This window comes from Aphis gossypii, chromosome 3, assembly GCF_020184175.1.
Source record: "Aphis gossypii isolate Hap1 chromosome 3, ASM2018417v2, whole genome shotgun sequence".
In the NCBI taxonomy this organism is placed as follows: Eukaryota; Metazoa; Arthropoda; class Insecta; order Hemiptera; family Aphididae; genus Aphis; species Aphis gossypii.
In genome coordinates, this window is record NC_065532.1 from 50,678,818 (window position 1) to 50,699,876 (window position 21,059).

Genomic DNA, 21,059 nt, shown 5'->3' on the forward strand with positions numbered 1-21,059 from the left:
TCTAAGTACAAAAAAATCAATAAATAGCTACTTCGTTTTCCGCTAGCTATTCCTCTGTGATTGAAATCTAATAATGATGTAATGCAGTAAGTATTTAGAGAGGTATCATGCACCACGTATATTAGTCTCCGTCCATCGAACATTCGTCGTCATCTCCAATAATGTATATTTTTTTTGATGCAGTCATATTCCTGGTCAAGCTAACGATAAAATAAAAGAAATACGATCACACGTCGCCACACTAATTACGCGTAGGCGTGTAATACGTGATCGTTACGAATATATTGGTTACTGGTTATAAATCCCTTCTCGGATGTGCTGATGTCGGAGACTCGAGTCGTCGATATTTTGTTCGATCGTTTATTTCGTCGATTTAGTTTTTGTTGCTATGTGAACCCCAATTTCACCTGTGTACCGCACTGTACACAATCCAATTTCGACCTACAACGTATAGGTAAATGTATGCAAACGAAACCGTACAATATATCACTGCCTGCCATTGACTGGACAATAAATGCTAAATAGCGTGCGAGCCATTTAAACCACAAATGTTTTGTTAATGCATATATTATGTGTATATTTTTTTTATTAAAACCAAATACATACCTATGTACTAGATTAAATTACAAAAAAATTTACCTCGATAAGGTATATTATGTTCGTGGTAAGGTAAATGATAAATTAATATAATTGTTATTAAAATTAATTAATTACAAGTCATAGAACAAACAGTTCATAAAAACAACCTTATTTGATAAACGATTATTTTTATTGCCTTTGAAAATAGATTTTTTTTAATACGCAAAATAGCATTGAGTTAAAATATATTGAACCCATATAATTCAATAACTTTATTTATTCTATATACATTTTTGTATGTCCAAGAATATCTTGTTTGTATATATCAACATTAAACTTATTTATTATTTTAATTTTTTTTGTTTTTAGATGATTCGGTACACGTTGAGATAACAAAGTCAAAAGTTCACGCAAAATGAGATACAAGATGTAAGATATAAAATTAATACATCGCAATGACATCCACTCATTTTTTAGTACAAGAAATTATTATAATAAATATCAATAAATTGTATTTATAATATTTTCCAGCAGCTTTGTTAGCTTTCCCTAGATGCAACTTGATTTTTCAGATTTTACATTATACTTACCCCGTGGTTCTTCTTTACTCCTCATAATAATTCTCAAAACATCTACATTTCTCAATATTTAATGTGATAAATATTCATACAATTAAATATTTGACATTGTTTGCTTATAGTTTATCTGGTGGAATAAAGTTAAGAACAGGATTTTCAAAGTCAGTTACTGGTTTGATTCAATCCGAATAAATTACCAATTTTATTTAGATAATATTTAGAAAATATATAATATATATTATATATGATTGTTTTTTCGAACCATGATTCATTTCTACTTTCTTATCATATAGATTCTAAGGAATATAAATTTTGACATATCAAAAAACACCTCTGATCTGTTTTAATACTCCTCAATATTTTATGTCTAGAGTGTAAGAAATAAGACAAGTTTTTGATAATCATTTACTCGTATTATCATCGTAGCAACAAAAGTGACGATGAAATTAGTATTATATTAACCTATAATAATATTATACTATTTGTAAAAAAATATGAATACTAATCAATCGTAATATCAATAATATTTGTACACTGATCGACACAATCGTATAATTAGAGGATTCATTTAAATAAAATGTTGTAATAATTTTGAATCTTAGTGTTATTTAGCTGCAAGTGTAACAATATATTATTTACACAGTATTAATATTGAATATTAGTATTAAAATAATTTACAGTTTTCGATTGCTAATCATTATTTTAGTAAATACTAGCTATTAGGTATCTCATAATGTATTTATTTTTTAATTTAACATATTAAGAAACGGCAAATATTACTTCTTGAATTATACCTTTATTTTGAAATATCAATAATTAACTATTGATGATGCTCCTTTATACCTACCATTAGTCTTACGATAATTATGTATTATAAATTGTGGTAGCTTATGATGTCTTACTTTTGATTTATTCACTGAAAATTCGATTTTCGTATAGACAAATATGTTCCGACATAAGATATAACTATATATTATTTATAAAGATACACATTTTGTATCATTCTAAAAATATTTGTTTAAATTGAAAAGTATGGTGCTACTTAAATCTATAAAATAAATTATATACAAAGGTTGAAAATATACAGATAGGTAAATATAGAATGATAAAAATCGAAACATAATTTTAACAAATAATATTGTACGAATATAATAGATACGATAATAAATATTTTTGAATTTAATATTCAAAAATTCTGATATGCATAATATCCAAATATACCCATTTTTAAAAAGATTTTACTTATTTATTGATAAGTATTATAAAAACTTTTTAATATCATTAAAAGTTAAACTGTCATCACATCGATGAAATATTTTAAATTGAACTTTGTGATCTGTATACGAATAAATGTGTATTAAAATACTTTTACGAATAGGTACGAGTAAAAAACACCTAGTATAGAAAAAGTGTAATCAAGTTTATTCAAGATGCCTTTAATGTGTATCAAATCCATGGAGTTTGATTAAATGTAAGTTTAAAATAATTAAAATATAATCAAAATCACATTTTTTTAATTGAAAAATGTTGAATGGAGATTATCTCCGAGAAAAAGCAAATCAAATTTCATTTTATTATAATTAATTCATTCATTTAAATAGACAAGAACAAAACGTAACAATTTATGAATAATATAAATTGATATAGTTTTTTTTCTTATTGTTGTTTAAATGTACCTATGCTGTTTAACTGAGTATACAACTATAAGATTGTTTAGTTATATTTAATAGGTCGTTTACATAAAACGCCTATGGCTTGTAATATAATTACTTACCTTTATCTCATCTTTGTATAAACAAAATATACACAAGAGCAGAGTTAAATTTGATTTAATAATAATCATATTCAAAAATATATTGTTTGGTTAATATAAATAACATAATATATCAATAATATTATTATTGAATACATTATTTATTTTTTTTTATTAATCTATAGGTACCTTCTTATTTTAATAATAATATTAGAAATACTATGTAAAATCATTTAATAGATTAGTTCTGGTGAAGTTAAATACCTATATGATTTGTTAAAAGTTTTAAACTTGAAGTACCTATAGGTATTTCAATAAAATAAAATAAAATAAATTAGTAAAAATGGTTAATGAATACAATTCTCGGTTTGATATAAAAATATTATGAATTACTGGAAAGTTCTATATTTAAATACCACGTCATTCAAATATTTGCTCAAAATTATCATTAAAAATGTTATTTCTAAAATAAGGTTCTAAAATTTTAGAATTATATTATAGTTTTTCCTGACTAATAATACGTGAATATCAAAAACATTTAATTATTAAACACTTTTTTTAAATATTCAAAAGTTTTGCAAAATATTATCTCCTTCTGTTTTAAATTCCAAAAATAATTAAGTATTAATAATTATAAATATTTTATTCTTAATTACGTAGAAAACTACCGACAGTTTTTCTTGTGATGAGATTATTTTCTCTTAACTGGCTGTATAGAGTAATTCTTCATAAATTTACATCACAACGAATAATGATTATTTTTCTTCTTTTATCTAAATCACTATGGACATGATGTTTTCTATTACATTTTTTTAGTTCAAATTTCAATTATATATTCCATTGAAGGTACTCGTTATATTACTCTATTGTCTGTTGTAAATCTATCAAAAGTAATTTTGTATTTGTACGTAGATGGGATTACATACTTTTAAATTTTAGATTCTGGACGGGATGATGGTTGTAAACCAAAAATGTTCAAAATCATCAATATTCGGGGTTGTTTTTATAGAAAAATCAAATCTAATATTTTAATTTGTGGGTTGGCAGTTCAAAAAAAAAAAATTACCATTAATTTTCAACAACTAAAATGAATAATAAAAATATAATTACGCAGCATCAGTTATCAAAAGGATCAATTTTATTCCAATAGTTTAATTCAATATTTGAATAATACTATAGGTACTTGAAATTTTCTTCAATATTTATACTAATCTAGACATGACATCTTTTTCAAAATACATTGCATTTTTTAAAAAATTATCATGGGTATCTTAATTTTTTTAAATTTTTAGTTGTAAATATTGAACAAAACGATACATGTTTAAAAATGCAAATAAATAATGAAAAAAAAAAAATAATAATAAATATTTATTTATTATTCAATTTATGTTTTTTTTCTTAATTAAAAATCTTGATAATTTAATAAAAGGTTCACTAACAGCAATTTAAAATATCAAAAATACTTTTGCACATTTTTTTATAAGCATTTGAAGTTTACATTTTGACAAAAATAAATACTTAAACCAAAATTAATCAGTTTTCAGTTTTCTTCTAATGATATTCGTCATTTCGTTACAATTCAAAAAATAAATCTTTAATTTTTAAAACTTATTGGCCAATGTATAGTTTATTTTACATATCAGTATTAATTTATTAGTACTTTATAGCAATAATAATATTATTTGCTATGTTTTGGCAAGAATAAGTTGAACATACTTTATTACTCATAAAAAAAATTGTATTTCTCATATAATAATTTATCATTAAAATCGGACAAATAGGTTGTTATATTACAGTGGTCTAATATGTAACAAGATATGCGCTTCCATTAAATAGTAAATCATCTTTAACCCTTTTTTTTCTATTACACAGTGGGAAAAAAAGTATACTTTCTTTATAATATGTATACTCAACAATTGTGAATTTTAAACATTAAATTTAATATCATAATATAATGTTGGTTAAAAACTTTATTTTTAAAAAATGTCATAATATGCCACTCACATGGTGCGTTTTATAAAACTAACGTCCATGAATTACTGTGACCGCAACACTCGTCAGTTTGGTATGGTGTTATCACCGTCAAACAACCGTGTCAACAATACAATAACCATATCACAGCCGTCATCAACTACGTGCAAACAATACCTATAGTATTGCTGCTGGAAGGGGTGGGGGGTGATCCGCGACATGGTTTAATTGCTGAAGTAAATCTATCTCGTGGGGACACCACTCGACGGCTGTGCATATACGTCGTCAAGTCTTGGCAAATAGCACAAATCTTCCAAAATCGTACGACTAAGTAGTTTACTACGGTATAAGTTACGTAATATTTACGTCAATATAACGCGTACATTACTGTCGTATATTTTCTATACGTAAAAGCGAATGAACGTTTGAATGATGGGGCTTATAGACTTAGAAACTACCGAACTAATTAGTACTAAATTGTTGCACACACATTCCTCGAGACTAGGTTGGTTGAGGAAGGATTCGTATTTCTACTCTTATGCTCTATACATATTGCTTTTGACCGATTGACACATGGACTTCGTTTTGACTCACGAAAATCGAATACTTTTTTGTTAATGTACTATACGGTTGCTATTTGTTAAAAAGAAGAAAAAATTTTATTTTTTATTATTCACCGTGGTGAATTACCCGTTTCGGTTACACATATATACATAGACATTTACGTATTAACAAGATGATTCTGTTCAGCATTTCCCCTGACAAATAAAACGCCCGTGGATTTAACCCTTCTTAAAATCCATTAAATGTATACTGTACACATTTTTAATACAGTCATTAGGGTCGTTAAACTCAAGTATAAAATACGGTTGTAAAATTATATCCAATCATAATAACATTTTTATTTACCAGGTATAATTAAATAACTGTGAAAACCCCGTACAAATCAGTTTCGAAGCCTTTCTCAGTCAAATAAACCACCCGACAGACAGCCAAGTGTACGTATACGTCATGCACGTGTTTCATTACATTTAATTTTTACTTTTATAAATCGTGTATAAAATATGAATGTCAATGTTTTTCCGTTATGGTACGTAAGAAAAATAAAAAGAAAAAAAATGATAAAAATAAAATCAATTTTATAAAAACTTGTGGTAACTCTATAGCTATTTTATGTTATTAGTGACAACTGACAATCATATTTACACAAAAATATTAGATTTCCGTTTGCCGAAATATATTTCCCTCGTGAGCCACATACAGAGCATTAGACGAACATATATTATAAATTCACACGTTTTGTCGTTATTGAAAAAAAAAAAACAATAAATAAATGGTATTTGGATCTCACACAAAATACAGATTAATGTGGTCGTCTAAAATCAAAAATCGACGCATAACAGATACAACGTGAAACCAGCTTTATCGTGTTCACAGCTAAACCGATTCCCAAAAACGGTTTACCTACGATCGGGACGACAAACGATATAATATATTATAAAAATTATTATTTTATTTAAATATATATATAATTATTCCGCAACAATGCGTGGCGGTGGGTCAGCTATAGTCTCTGTTGTAAAATAGCTATAATAATATTTATATTGGTACTCTCTTATTACACACACACATAATAATAATATGTTTCGCATTGTGGTCTAGGCCGGGAAGAGCGGGGCCGAGCCGCAGAAATGGCTGATTGGCTCCGGCGGCGGCAACACCGAGTCACCCGATGCTGCGGCGCGTATGCCTGCTATATACACAGCGGTACTCGACAAGCGTGAAAGCGTAACTGGCACGGAGCATCCGAGCCGGTGTCGCAAGCGTTATAAATATGAACGGGACACGCGAATCGGCTGTCAGTAGTGATCGGTCGTCGATCGCGTGCGCAACCGCAGGCCGCCTGCAGACTCATATAATTCGCGTACGACATTATAATACCATTTTATCGTTTTCGACAGTTCGTAATACAATATATAATATCATATATGCGGCACGCACACGTCGCGATATCATAAAAGTCGGATTCGAAGTTTTAGGCGTTGTCTCCGCCGAAAACCTGTCGACCGATGGCGCGACGCAAAAGGTCGCGCTTGGTCGACATGGGGCCCACCAAGCTGTTGGTGTACTCTGCGCTGTGCTTCGCGATATTCGCCGCGCGGGCCGGTTATTCGCGCGAGATACCCGCCGACCCGGCGGGTGAAGTCGTGACGATCACCCCGGCGATGTCGGTCACCGCCGCCGCCGACATTGCTGCCACGTCGGCGGCGGGAAGTGACGACCCGAAGGCGGTGGCCGCTTCCCAACACCGGACGTCCGCGGTGGCACCGCCCCCGCCGTCGTCCGCTTTGGCGCCGGCGGCACAGGATCAGGCGGTGGCCGCGTCCCACAAGAAAAAGAAAAAAAAGTCCAAGTCGTCCAAGGGCGGTGGGTCGAAGAAAAAGTCCGAACACCATTCGAAAAAGGGTCACAAGGCCGACAAGGGCTACAAGACCAAACATCACTTCGACAAAGGCGACAAGGGCAAGCACGGCAAGGAGGAGCACGAAGGTCACTATAAGAAGGAAGGTGGTCACAAAAAAAAGAAACACGACGAAGCCGAGAAGTACGGTCATCACCACAAGGGCGAGAAGGGTCACAAGGGCGCCAAGTTCGGCGAAAAGAAGGGCCACAAAAAAGGGCACAAGACGAAAGGGTACCACAACAAGTTCCACAAAGACGAGTACCACAAGGAACACAAGTTCTACGATGACTTCCACAAGGGTGGGCACCACAAGAAACACGGCGCGCACCACAAGAAGCACGAGAACAAGGAAGGCAAGCATAAAAAGGGCGCTCACCATAAGTCGGGTCACCACGCAGATAAATATGGCAAAAAGGGACACAAAGAGAAGGGTCACTACGACAAAGAGCACAAAGGACACAAGGGTAAAAAGGGCCATGATGAACACCATTCACATCACGAAGACTACGGCAAGAAAGGCGGACACAAGCACCACAAGAAGTACGGATATAGCAAAAAGAAGCAAGGATAAACCACCGGAAAACGGCTCCAAATTATATTCACGTACTGAATCATTAATTTGTTTTACCGTTATTATTATTATTATTATTCTTAATATTAAATCATGTCTGTTTGTTATTTATTGTTTTGTGTATTGTCGTGCGAGTATGATAATGTATATTATATTTGATATATTTTATATAATATGTTATGGTAATAATATAATAGCCAAAAAAAAAAAAAGATAAATAATAATAACTTAATATTATGTACAATTTTATTTTCAATTCAACGTGCCGTTTAATTTTCACTCCCTCCCATTGGAACCCGACTATATTTGGATATTCGTTAGTCATGAGGTTTCAACGATTGATTAGTATCGATTAGACACATTACGCAATTTAATCAAATATTCGTACAAAAAAAAATAATATATATATATAATTTAATATACATAACAGCAAAACAGGACTCTGCCATGACCGGGACACCGACTTTGCATCTAATATAGGAGGTCATTTATATGTCGTATCTACTAATGGGCAGTCGATTCATAAGAGTGGCGGCGGTGGTGTTGGCCATTGGTCTTGTTTCGTTCGACCTTGATGCAGAATAGTGGTAACGTATTGTGATACCAAATACTAAAAATATGATAGAAATTTTAAGTCACGGCATCCGGAAAAACAATTCTAGTACGGTGGTAAGTTCGGAAAATCCTGGGACCAAATTCATCAGTGGTCAAAAGTTATCTTCGAAAAAAACTGTTATTGAAAAAATTCGTTCCAAACCTAGTTTTTGAAACGTGAATACGCCGCATACAACTTTTATACATCATTGTAAAGTATGAACTAATACACAATATCGAAATCTGAAACTTTTTGAATAAATCATGTTATAGGCACTGAAAAAAATAAAATCTCGCAGAGTATTCACGACAAATTTTTCCAAATGTAATAAGTATTTCAATCATCGTAGAAACGAGAACAATATTTTATGTTAAATAATATCATTATTTTACGTAAGTAAATATATACAAAAACAAATATGTCACTTTTATTATATATTTTTGGCGATAAGCCCAAAAATTTATTATAATAATATTCAACTAAATTTGTATAATGAACTATACGTATTGACTTGCCCCAATCAATTCAATATAATCTACTGCCGGTTCTCATATACAATACTTAATATGGCTCTAAATAAGCCGATTTAGTCTTATTGCAAAACGTTTGCTCATTCACAAAATGTATACGAATAATAATGATAATAAATCCTTGAATAAATCTAAGCTCATTATAAAAATAAAATATTTTTTTCATGTATATTTTAACAATTTTTTATTTTTATTTGAATAACCCTAAAGATGTTTTTAAATTTGAATGTAATTTATTTTTTACTTTTTTCTTTACTCTTCTGAAAATCATTTTACGGTCTGAAACGCTACAAATAATGTGACGTAGTGGTGGTATTATGTTAGTGAAAGAAGTAGGCATAGCCCGTAACGATCGTACATATTATAATATTATGCATGTGATAAGTATAATAATGCAATATGTTGAATTATTTTAAATATAAAAACAAAATCAAAAGCCAACAACAAGACGGCAACGAGTTAACCTTTCTGAGCTGAAATTGCGAAATACACAACATTATAATAGGTAATATGATTATTTAATAACCGCAATAACACAATAACACTGCCTCATAATATACATAATATCGTACACGGTTTCGAACGACCGATTAATTATAATTTCTGCACAAATGATCTGACGAATTGTGTAGTTAAATCTTTACAGTGCGTACGTTATACATTTATAATAATATATCTAATATACGCATATAATTATGTAAGTTTAGTCTGTGCGCATACGGATTTATATTATTATTAATTGTTACTACGATACTACCCTAACCATTATAAATATTTGCATTAGTCTTATATGAAACTTGCTATGCATGACCTCGAATAAGAAGCACTTAACCAGCATACTAAAAATTAACTGTTGTAGAAAAAAAATGCAAACTGACATTGGCAAATCAAAATCGTTTTGGAATATACGTATAAATATTGTATTGTGCTCATGAACCATTATATTTTTTCTTATGCTACGTCACACTCTGTTTTCTAGTGTTGGGTCTAGTGACGTGAACAACTTGAACATTTTCAAAGGCTAAGAAAACCTAAGAAAGGTATTTACTGTCATATATTTTTTAAGTCGTAGTAAATGTACTGATGTGTTCGATGACCGTTTTCTACACACGTGCCACTCAAAGGCGACCGTTTTTCGATTACCCCTTTGCCACGCCAATTTTCCGACTCGGGAATAGTACCGTACATAAATTCGAGCCATAATCGTATACTTATTATTTTGGAACGTAACTATACAATGGTTTAAGTAAAACACACACGCGAGCATCAACGAAAACATATTATTACCTACAACGGTTAATGGAAATATTCACTCAATGAATATAGGTAATGTTTTCAGAACAGCGTTTAAGACGTATTAATAGTATTTAATATTATACGCGAAGTACGCATGATTCGAGGAAACATAATAATATTATATACGATGACTTTTGAGCGTGAAATAATTACGATCATTAGTAATATTACACAGCGATGTTGCCACAACGTCAGAACATATTAATGTGCGAGGGTGATAAATTTTCTCGTAAAATATGTCACAAGATCATCAACGAAATCTAAAACTGTACAGTGAAATAGTGACTGTTGGTGTGCAATTGGCTGTTTTTTGCTTTGCTTTATTTACGCTGCGAAAGAGAAAACTAATTATTTAATGTCGTTTACTACATTATATCTATACACGTTGTAACGAATATATATATTTTATAGGTACCTACCACCGAGCTCCTGTGTATACGTCCACAAATATTACTGTTGTTGACCCAATTCGTCGTTGTGTGCGCATCCGTTGCTGCCAGGGACAGGGTAGCTTAAAAAAATTAATAACTCGAAACGACAGTGGTCCGCGTTCCGCGACGACTATTGTATGATTTGTGTGTATATTTTAATATCGTTGGGCACGATCGTGTACATTCAATATTTGCGCACTACTTAAACAAGACCAGCACCATATGCACAGTATAGCAACAGAAATATTGTTGGTAACGTAAATATTTTTACATTTTTTGCACCGATGGTCTATAGTTTTAATTTTATATTGTAATTAAATCAAAAAAATAAACGAATGTAAGTTTATAAAAATGTTTAAGTTTTGTAATCACTTTTTTTTTAATTTAAAACAATGACAAATTCTTGTGTCTTGTAAATTATTTAGTACGCTCCTCCTATATCAATGTACAAAATATGATAAGGGTATGCGTAATTGGAATGTATATTAGGTATCTAACTCGATAGTAGTTAGGTTAAGAAACTAGTACGATTACGATTTCGATATACTTCCATCGCACAATTCAAATACCATCGGTTTATATTAAAATATATTAAATATTATCATTTCTATTACACTCGATTGACAGTCGAGTATAGTTGAACATAACAATTCTGAAATGGGTAAACTGTTATCAGGTCACAATAAAAGCAGACGGTTTCTGATCGTACACGGCAACAAAAATTCAAGATCGTCAAAATAAATCGAAAAACTTAAATTTATATTTGAAAACGGCGGTGGCACCCGTCGAGATTTATACAGGTGATAAAAAATTGAAAAACATACGTATTTTCTACGTGATAGCATTACATTATATTTTGTATTAGCGTACGCAAAGGATCGAAAACTACTCATAGAGGACATTCGAAAAACCGTTTTGACGATCGACGTGATTTTTTTGACTTGGATGAAATATATATAACATTGTAGGTATACATAAGTAGGTTTAAACCTAAGTATTGTTAAGTATGCTCTATACGATACGATTGAATTTCGTTGAATACTTAGATATGAATATTTTTAAAAAATATATCTCTATATTTAAATTGTATGTATATATAATTTTCAATAACCACCTAAAAAAAAAAAAATAATAAAACCTACTTTTATATATTATACAAACTAATCATATTACGCCTCCGTTTGCCTGCTTAAAGATTTAAACTCTCGGACTCTACGCACTGGACTCGGTCGTAACGGCGGCCATGGCACTGACTAAATGGATCAATATTAAAAACTTTTTTTATTCGAAAAATGACATGCGGCACTATAAAATTCTACCAGACAACGGTCGAGCATGATTATTTTTGTAATAATCAACAATTTATCAAATCTGTCAAGTTTTAATCCAGTTTAGCGGTGTTCCGCGGGAGTCTTATTTTTTATTATTACTATCATTTTATTATTTATTTTAGGTCAATATTGAATTAAGAGGTGATGCAAAACAAAAAAAAATTAAATAAAAAATTCAGTTACTATGGGAGCAACACAGTATTTCAAGCAAGCATGTTTGAATCAATTGAAAGAAATTATTTCAACAAATAGCGAACCGCTTGGAATGATAATCCCAGTTTATATAAGTATAGAAAAAAAAATTTTCATCTATAAAATTATAAATTTATTATTATCAGTTATTTATTTATTATTTTGTATGAAAAATGTATATTATTGAATAATTAATTTTTGTTTTATGCAAAAACAGTAATAAGTATAGTGAAACACAATTCTTGAATTATTAGATAGTAATAGGTAAGTAAAAATAATGGAAGAAAAATCATTATTGTTATATTTGTATCCAATTTTGTCAAAATAATAATTTAAAATATTTTTAATGATTTAAAATTTGTAAACGTTATGCAAAACTTAGTAAACAATTTTATCATGCTAATTAGGTATTTTTTATGAGTATTATCATTTAATATATTGTAAGCAATATTAGCTGCAGTATGGATATAAGACTTTATCACCAATATTACCTAAATAATATTATAAAACTACAATAATTATTCATAAAATATATTTAAGAACTATGTTGGTACATTTAATATAATAAGTACATGTACCTGGGTCGATTACTCACAAGGTTATTTAAAAAGATTTTACTAGGGTTTTCCAAACATATATAATATACACATCACACACGTCTTATAACGGCTCATACGTAAGTTGTTGTTCTGAATAAGTGTTGTTTAAACAGGGTTGGGTTGTTTCAACGATACTTCAAAAATCTGTGTAAACTGAAAGGCTATGACAAAGTACCATTCATCTGTGAAATCCAGCGAGGTTCTAAGACCAATTGGTCCGAGTCTCTAAGTCAACCGCGGCATACCATACTGTTTACAGTACACTCACAGCGAACCGCAATATTACCCATTAGACAATCTTATATATGGAATAGCCATCATGAACATCTCCACCTCTGTTTTAACCTTACAATTAATTGTTCTTAATAGCACTGAAAAACCAAGTAAGTTGTTTAACGAATTTTATCATTTTTAACAATAGCTTATTTTATTTTTTTCACGAACTTAAAACTATAAAATTTTTATACAATATATGTACTAAAAATGTTCGTCAGTAATAAAAAATAAATCACACCCAAATATTACCATATATATATTATTTGACAAAAATGAAATCGATCAAAACGAAATAAAATAATATAAATAAATTGACTTCATTCGTAAAAATTTAATTCGTCGAATTCGCGTTAATTGAAAACAATTATGTTAAGTTAGTAATTATAAATTAATGGAACCCAATTAAAAGTGACCAGATAAATTTGAAAAATAAAATCAACTTTGTAACACGTTAAAAATTAGCATTCCTAAAAACGGCTTGTTTGGTTTTTAGTTTTACACATTAGTTATAGATACGGAATGCACCGTAGGTACTATGATAATAATATTGTATAATAGCATAATACAGTGACGAAATTTTGGCCTCAGTTAGCATGCCGTTCGCGAATGCATATTATGCAGTTACCATGATTATGATTGTCATTATTTATTTGTCCCAAAAATATAATATATGAATTGTTTGTACATCAAATGAGTTTAGATCAACAGGTTTTTAGCGTTAATAACAGTAATAACTAGATTGTTATTACATATTATTATAATGGAAATGAATCAAATGACAAAATAATCCTTTTTATTTTTTCATGAACTTTTTTCCGGTATTTTTTTAATTAAAGATATTAATACTTATAAACAATGCAATTAGAATCAACAAAAATAATACTGTTTTGCTTAAAACAGTATAAAATTGTATTGTTATATTTTTGCAATACTTTTTTCTACTAACCATAATATTTTATGCACTTATTTGTTTTAAATGTGTAAATATGTTATACCTAGTTCTTTTTAATATAAATTTCACAATTTATAAATATCATACCCATAACTTATAACAGCAGCAGAATATGATAATTAATCCTATTAAAATGTATATCGGCTGCGTCTTCAAAAATATAACTTTTATATTTTATTACAAAACTACTTGTAAATTTTGACGATTTTGATGAATTTTGTCAAAATTTGAATTTTAAATGCTTATATAATAAAAAAATTATATTTATACATATGTTTGATATTTATAAAGAGCTATAATAACAAAAATAAGGCACCTTTTATTATATTATATATAGCTGGACCGGGACACGCGTTGCTGTGGCTATTATAATCCTTTGAATTAATGCTATACTAAACTATTTACAAAGTTCTTAATTGATTACATGAAAATTTAATTTTATAAATGGGATAGATTACGTTAATTTATAACGTTCTGTTATTATGATATCGTCTATTATTTCATATTTGACTCTCGAATATTCTCGATCGGTCGACGCCACGATTACATTGAATCTGGGACATTCTCAATGCACGACTGTTTGTTGTCACCCGTTATCGGTTGTTACCGCAATATATTAATTAATACCTCGCAGTTATTTGTAGAGTTATTATTAGAATTATAACAATATCAAATGCACTATCCTATAATCAAGCTGGGTATTCTTTTCTTCTCTCTCATATAATTTCGATGTATGAATTAACCTATTTAAATAACATTTTTAATCGAGCAAAATATTTTATCAGCAGGTATTTATAGAAAAAAACTTAAAAAATCGATGATATAAAATGTCTAAAAAAAACACACATCATTGTAAAATCACTCCATTCAGAATCTCAAATAGTTCAAAAAAAAAATTAAAATATTTTTGGAACTATACATTTACACTTATATATAAAATTCTAATAAAAAATTTGGTGAACATTTCAAGTATCTATAGTTATTAACTTTCGAATAATTAAAACTAAATAAATAAAATCAATTTTATCAAAAACTCGTTTTGCATAAATTTGTTATTCCAAATTATTAAGAGATTGGTGGGAATTGTCGGAAATTTTCAACTTTTGACTCAGTCTCCTTCTAAAGTATTATATAGATTTACTTTGAACTTGAAAATATATTGAAATTGAAGCATTTTTTCTCCTCTAAAAACTAATGACAATAAAAAAAAAAACCTAGCTACGCTTATAGTTTAAAAATTTAAAACTGTGTGAAAATAACCATAATAAAAATTGAATAATTGTTTTCCTACGAAAGTTATTCAGTAAAAATACCATTGACTACTTATATATTGTAATAGCTGGTACAAAATAAAGTCAATGAAAATAAATATTTAAAAAACATATTTGTGAAAAAAATATAATTTCCAAGAAATGTAGGAATAACTACGGACATTTTTTTAATTTAAAAAGTCTAAATATATTATAAAAGCTTTTTTTTAAAAATTACAAACGAAAGGTCTTTATAATACTACCCCTTATTATACTTTTGTGTACAGGAACGCTTTTTATATATTTTAAAGATAATGCAATTTTTAAATCGTGTAAAACGTTCAAATATTTGCTTAATTTTTGTAATTCAGATTGATATAATTAATTTGTGTTTTACATCAATTTGATTCTCATGAAATACATAGATGAAGTTCTAAAAACTATTACGTTTAGTAAGTACTGTTTGATTTATTTAACTTGTTTCTCACTGAATAATATAGAAGGTTTTTATTGCAAAGTGTAAGAGTATTTTAGAGGTAGGTACCTACTAATAGGGTTGAAATCGTTTACTTAAATAATGTTAATGATAAGGGTATTATATGATATTGAGATCCCAAGTATGCATCAGTTGATTACCCCGTTATTTCGTGATACGTTTGAATATTTATTATAACAACGAAATATGGTTAATTAATATAATAATTTATTTTAAAATGTTAAAAAGTTAAATACATAATAAAATAAAATAAAAGTACATAATATAAACAATAATTAAACTTAGATGTTATTAGTACCTAGTACGATAACAAGTCGCAACGATCAGTTTATAAATGTATTATATAGTTGTTAGTCTTGTTCAATTTTTAAAAATCATTATTTACATTCCGTATGTGCTTAAATCATATTATATGCAAATATAGAAGTTGAAATAATCTATAACTACCAAAACGTTTCGGAATTTAACCGCAGATAATTCTGATATCAAACATGTCATACATAATATCTGTATTTGAAGTACACTCAGTATATAATATAATATTATATAATAACACATATTATGCAAAATGATAAGGAAGCAAATATAGTTTCAGCATATATAAAATCATTTCAAGATGTTTTGAAGATCATCGTTTAAAAATATATTATTATATTATAAAAAAAATATATGACTGTATTGATATTCGATTATTTTTCAAGAAACGTGTTTTTAAGATATTTTGCGAATCCCCATTGAATACAACAAAAATAATAACATAAATATTATATTGAAAATAAAAAAATAAAACGATTTTATCAGAAACAAGACGCTTTTTAACGAAACATACTTCAGTAGTTCTACCATTAAAATTTAAAACATAATAACAAACTTATTGAGTATGGCAACAACCAATTCCGCCAAATTAATATCAATAATAATAGTATAGTACATAATAGCTAAGAAAATCAGAAAAACGGTATAAAAAACCAACAAGGACATGGTTATCAAAGTGGATATCATCTTTCGCTACACACATCGAATCTTATTTTTATGTCGTTGGACACATCAGATGAAATAATATTTTATTTTTCTTATTATTAACTCAACTGGAAAATCAAGTACATTGATTATAATATTGCTTATATACTTTAAATATATCCAATATAATAAAACACTGGTTTAACCTCACCTTTAACTGACTTGTAAGAATAAGTATACCTTTAATCACTTTGTGATATTATATACTATATACCTCGCCATCACTTTATAACAGACAAATTAAAATATAGTTAAGTACAATAACAAAAATTGTGGGAACGCTTAAGTTATATATATATATTTGGCATACTTGGGCCATATTATTCGTCCGTTCAACTCATCAATTGTGGGCTCTATGAAATACATCGATTTTAGATTATTTAATAACTTTAATATAATTGAGTTAAAATATGTATATATATTTTTTTTTAGCTCAATACTATAATATGGTATGTATGTATTACTATAACCCACATACATACGACATACAAATAAGTAACCAATATTAAGTGTTATATTAAAACATGATACCTAACACACCTATTTTAAATGTTATTTCATTATTAATTATTAGGTACCTCTACCTATCATCCTACTAGTTCACGAAACTATAGTCCTGTTGATCAGGTAAATAGTAAGTGTATGACTTTGACAAGAATAAAATAATAAATATTGTCATAATAATGTATCCCTATATCGAACTCACATTAATTTTCTAGTAGGCGACTACCTACGTACATTTACGTTTTACTTAGGATAAAATCAAATTCTAAGAAAGAATATAAGATAATTACAAATATTTATCTATATTTATTTATCTAATAAAACATCAGTTTAAGTATTGACTATTAATCTGTCTATTGCTATTTCGATTTCTTATATAATATTTATACTGTGTATAGTGTTTACTAATGTCTAATACTAGTACCATTACTACTATTTACTGATAAGTGCTTACCTTACCTAACCAACTTAATAAATATTTTATGAATTGACGTTGATATTTTTTTCGCTCATTCCTTTGAAAGTGCTTTTTTTTATTTAAACTAATTTTTATGTTACATCCAATTTATAAAAATATCCATCGTGCACATACGTATAAAACTCAGACTACCAGACTACGTTCGATTTTCTCAAATAGAATACACGCGAATGACGTTTTTATTTATCAAAAAACTCTTATGTGTATACTACATAGTAATATGAGTTTATAATGTATTATATAATAGGTTACAGAGGGATAAGTTTTATTTTTATTTCTGATCAGAGAGATAAATTTATTGGTTTTTCAACGATGTGTGTGATTTTTTTATTTTTACACTTAATGAGTACAGAACATTTTACTCTAATCTTCAATATTGAGGGTATTTTCTCAGTAGAATTTTAGAAAAAATTACTTACTATGTAATATACATACTAATAATTAAACTTAATGTAGCGTATCGCGTTACCTAATTTATAAAATAATAACAAGTATATTTCCATAGTTCTTAAATCCTGTGTAAGAGTATATTTATATGAAAAATTGTGATTGAAACTTATTTGATCTCCAAATACACACTTAAATATTTTATTGTCTTCTAATTATTCTATTCAATAAAATCAAGCGAACACGCACACAATCTAATAATAATATTGTTATTGTTATTCAGTGAATTTGTCTACACTAACAGCACTACATAGTTTACAGAGATATTATGATAACAATTCGTTTATGTCATATTTTGCTGTTCACCTTTGCCGATACATAGTGCCTTTGTAGTACAGAGATTCCGAGTCCGTCATACATTAGTAGGTATACAGTTCCTACACACAACAAAACACTCGAAAACAGTGTACACACTTTGATTCGCGATGATGCATTTCATTCAAATTATAGATCGAGGACATGAAAATCGCGAGTGAACATTATTTGTTTTCACACACCGTCGTCGGGTCACAGAGCGTGCGAAAATCACAAGCGCCGCTGCCACCGCTAACCAATAACCATAAAATATGTACGCGCATATACCAATAAATTATTACACAAATATGAATTTTACTTTCCGGCATATCTCACGGTGGAGTGGCGGTGTTGTGTAATTCCGCAGAAGTAAAACACACATAACGGCGGTCGACGAACGGTCGGGCCTGACCACAGACCACGTGCTGCGGGACGACGGTGTGGGTCGATCTACGAGCGCAGTGACGCCGAAACGGACGGTACTCGTGAAATCCAAGTGCCGCGAGCTCGTTCCACCCGGTGAGTACGGATGCTGGTGTACCCACACACAACTGTATGCTCGCAGGGGGGGGACTCGTGTACCCGTCGGTGCATTTGAGGTCGTCGTGATCGGGAGCAGGGTGACACGATTGCAACTGCAGCGCACGGCGGCGTGGGTGCCGTCGCCGCGGATGAGCAGCCACGCAGAGACGTTTGCGATTCGACCGGCCGCGGAGGCTGCAGTCGTCGTCGTCGTCGCGTTTCACTAGTGGGAGTTTGCCGGCGTATAAAATATAAGGCGAAACGAGCACCGTACACTGTACAGCCATGCACGGCGTAGCGTTCGGGTGTCTGGTGTTGTTGAGCGTTTGGTGTTGTCATGCGCGGGGACACGCCACAGCCGCGGCCGTCGACGATCCAGGGGGATCGTCGCGGACGTCGCGTTCGTCGTCCGGGGCGATGATGATGGTTCCCACCGTACCGTCGCCACTGATGTCGGAAGTGTCGACGGCCACCACCCGAGGCCTGGACGCGATGGTAGCAGCCGCGTCGTCGTCGTCGGCCGGTGCCGCGGACCTGGACACGGCCGCGTCCAAGAAGAAGAAAAAGAAAAAGTCGAAAAAATTCAAAAAGGGAGGTGGTGCCAGCCACAAGGAGGACCATTTCAGCAAGAAAGGCAAAAAGGCCGACAAGGGGTACAAGTCGAAACACTCGAATCACCACGGCAAGAAGGGCCACCACAAGAAGGAGGACAAGAAGAAACACTTTGCCGAGCACGGCGGCCACAAGAAGAAGCACCACGACGAGGGCGGCTACTACAAGGACCATCATAAGGGCGAGAAGGGCGAGAAGGGCCACAAGTTCGAAGACAAGGGCGCGTACAAGAAGGGACACAGCACCAAGGGCAAACACGAGGTTCACAAATTAGACGAGTTCAAGAAGAACAAAAAATTCTACGACGAGCACCACGACTCGGGACACCACAAGAAGCACGGTGGCTACGAACACAAACACGGGCACAAGGAGGGCAAGAAGTACAAGAAGGGTCACAAGCACGCCGGACACCATCACGACCACAAGGGCAAGAAGGGCAAACACCATCATGGCAAGCACTACAAAGAGCACAAGGGTCACAAGAAGGCGGCGGGACACGACGAGAAGTACGGACACAAGAAGGACTACGCGAAAAAGGGTGGCCACGACGAGCACAAAAAATGGAAATTCAGCAAAAAACAATAATCTGCTCGTAGGTACCTGTACTAGTTTTAGAATTTTAGTCGTGACGGAAGTTGTTGCTGCAGTCGCTGTCGTCCTACGATCAACTCGTAATAATTATATTACCTGAACTGCTGCAACGTAGGTATATTATATTATTTATAATAATATTATGTTAATGTAGTAGTGCCTATTTATAATGTATGTGACGTTATCCGCGACTGAATCAGTTCGTGTTAAACTTAATCCTTTTCTATACGTATATCTTTTTAAATATATTTATATATATGCATAATATTATTATATTTATATGCTTGCAATTTGTTTTTTTTTTTTTTTTTTAGTATATTTTATTAATCATTTCGTTTTCAAAATGCTATCATCACACAACTCGGTTCATATGTGTATTTTTTTATCTCTCTTCTCGGTATCGCTTCAATGGTCATAATATTATCGCCGATATAATACCTATATACTATATAGTCTAAGCGGGGCCTATAACGATTTCATCGAAACGATACGATAAACATAATTGAAAAACTTTTTAGACGTTGTTTGTATTACCCGACCACGAGGGCTTGAGGTATTACGAGACAAACATAATTCCTCTATGTAATATGTTTTTATAAAGCGCAAGTGTTTATATTAATAACCATTTTCCGTTAGGTACCTATATATATTAATTTGGCACTAGTAATCATAGCCATAATGTTTCTTCTGCGTTTTATTTTTAAGTGAATTTACTGTAATATATATA

The 21,059-nt window shown here is 30.7% G+C and overlaps 2 protein-coding genes across 2 annotated transcripts; both read left to right on the forward strand.

Annotated features, from left to right (window-relative positions):
• Positions 1–6,664: 6,664 nt before the first annotated feature.
• On the forward strand, positions 6,665–8,160 carry LOC126551221 (histidine-rich glycoprotein-like). The gene has a single exon (XM_050204056.1). The coding sequence runs from the start codon at positions 6,951–6,953 to the stop codon at positions 7,914–7,916; it is 966 nt and encodes a 321-aa protein (XP_050060013.1). The 5' UTR covers positions 6,665–6,950; the 3' UTR covers positions 7,917–8,160.
• An 11,125-nt stretch (positions 8,161–19,285) lies between these two features.
• Positions 19,286–20,622, forward strand: LOC114132215 (histidine-rich glycoprotein-like). Its single transcript, XM_027997615.2, has one exon. The coding sequence runs from the start codon at positions 19,415–19,417 to the stop codon at positions 20,324–20,326; it is 912 nt and encodes a 303-aa protein (XP_027853416.2). The 5' UTR covers positions 19,286–19,414; the 3' UTR covers positions 20,327–20,622.
• Positions 20,623–21,059: the final 437 nt, after the last annotated feature.

What these genes read in the sequence shown, in the direction of transcription:
- LOC126551221 (XM_050204056.1), top strand. Translation starts at nt 6,951, where the DNA reads ATGGCGCGACGCAAAAGGTCGCGCTTGGTCGACATGGGGCCCACCAAG.
- LOC114132215 (XM_027997615.2), top strand. Translation starts at nt 19,415, where the DNA reads ATGCACGGCGTAGCGTTCGGGTGTCTGGTGTTGTTGAGCGTTTGGTGT.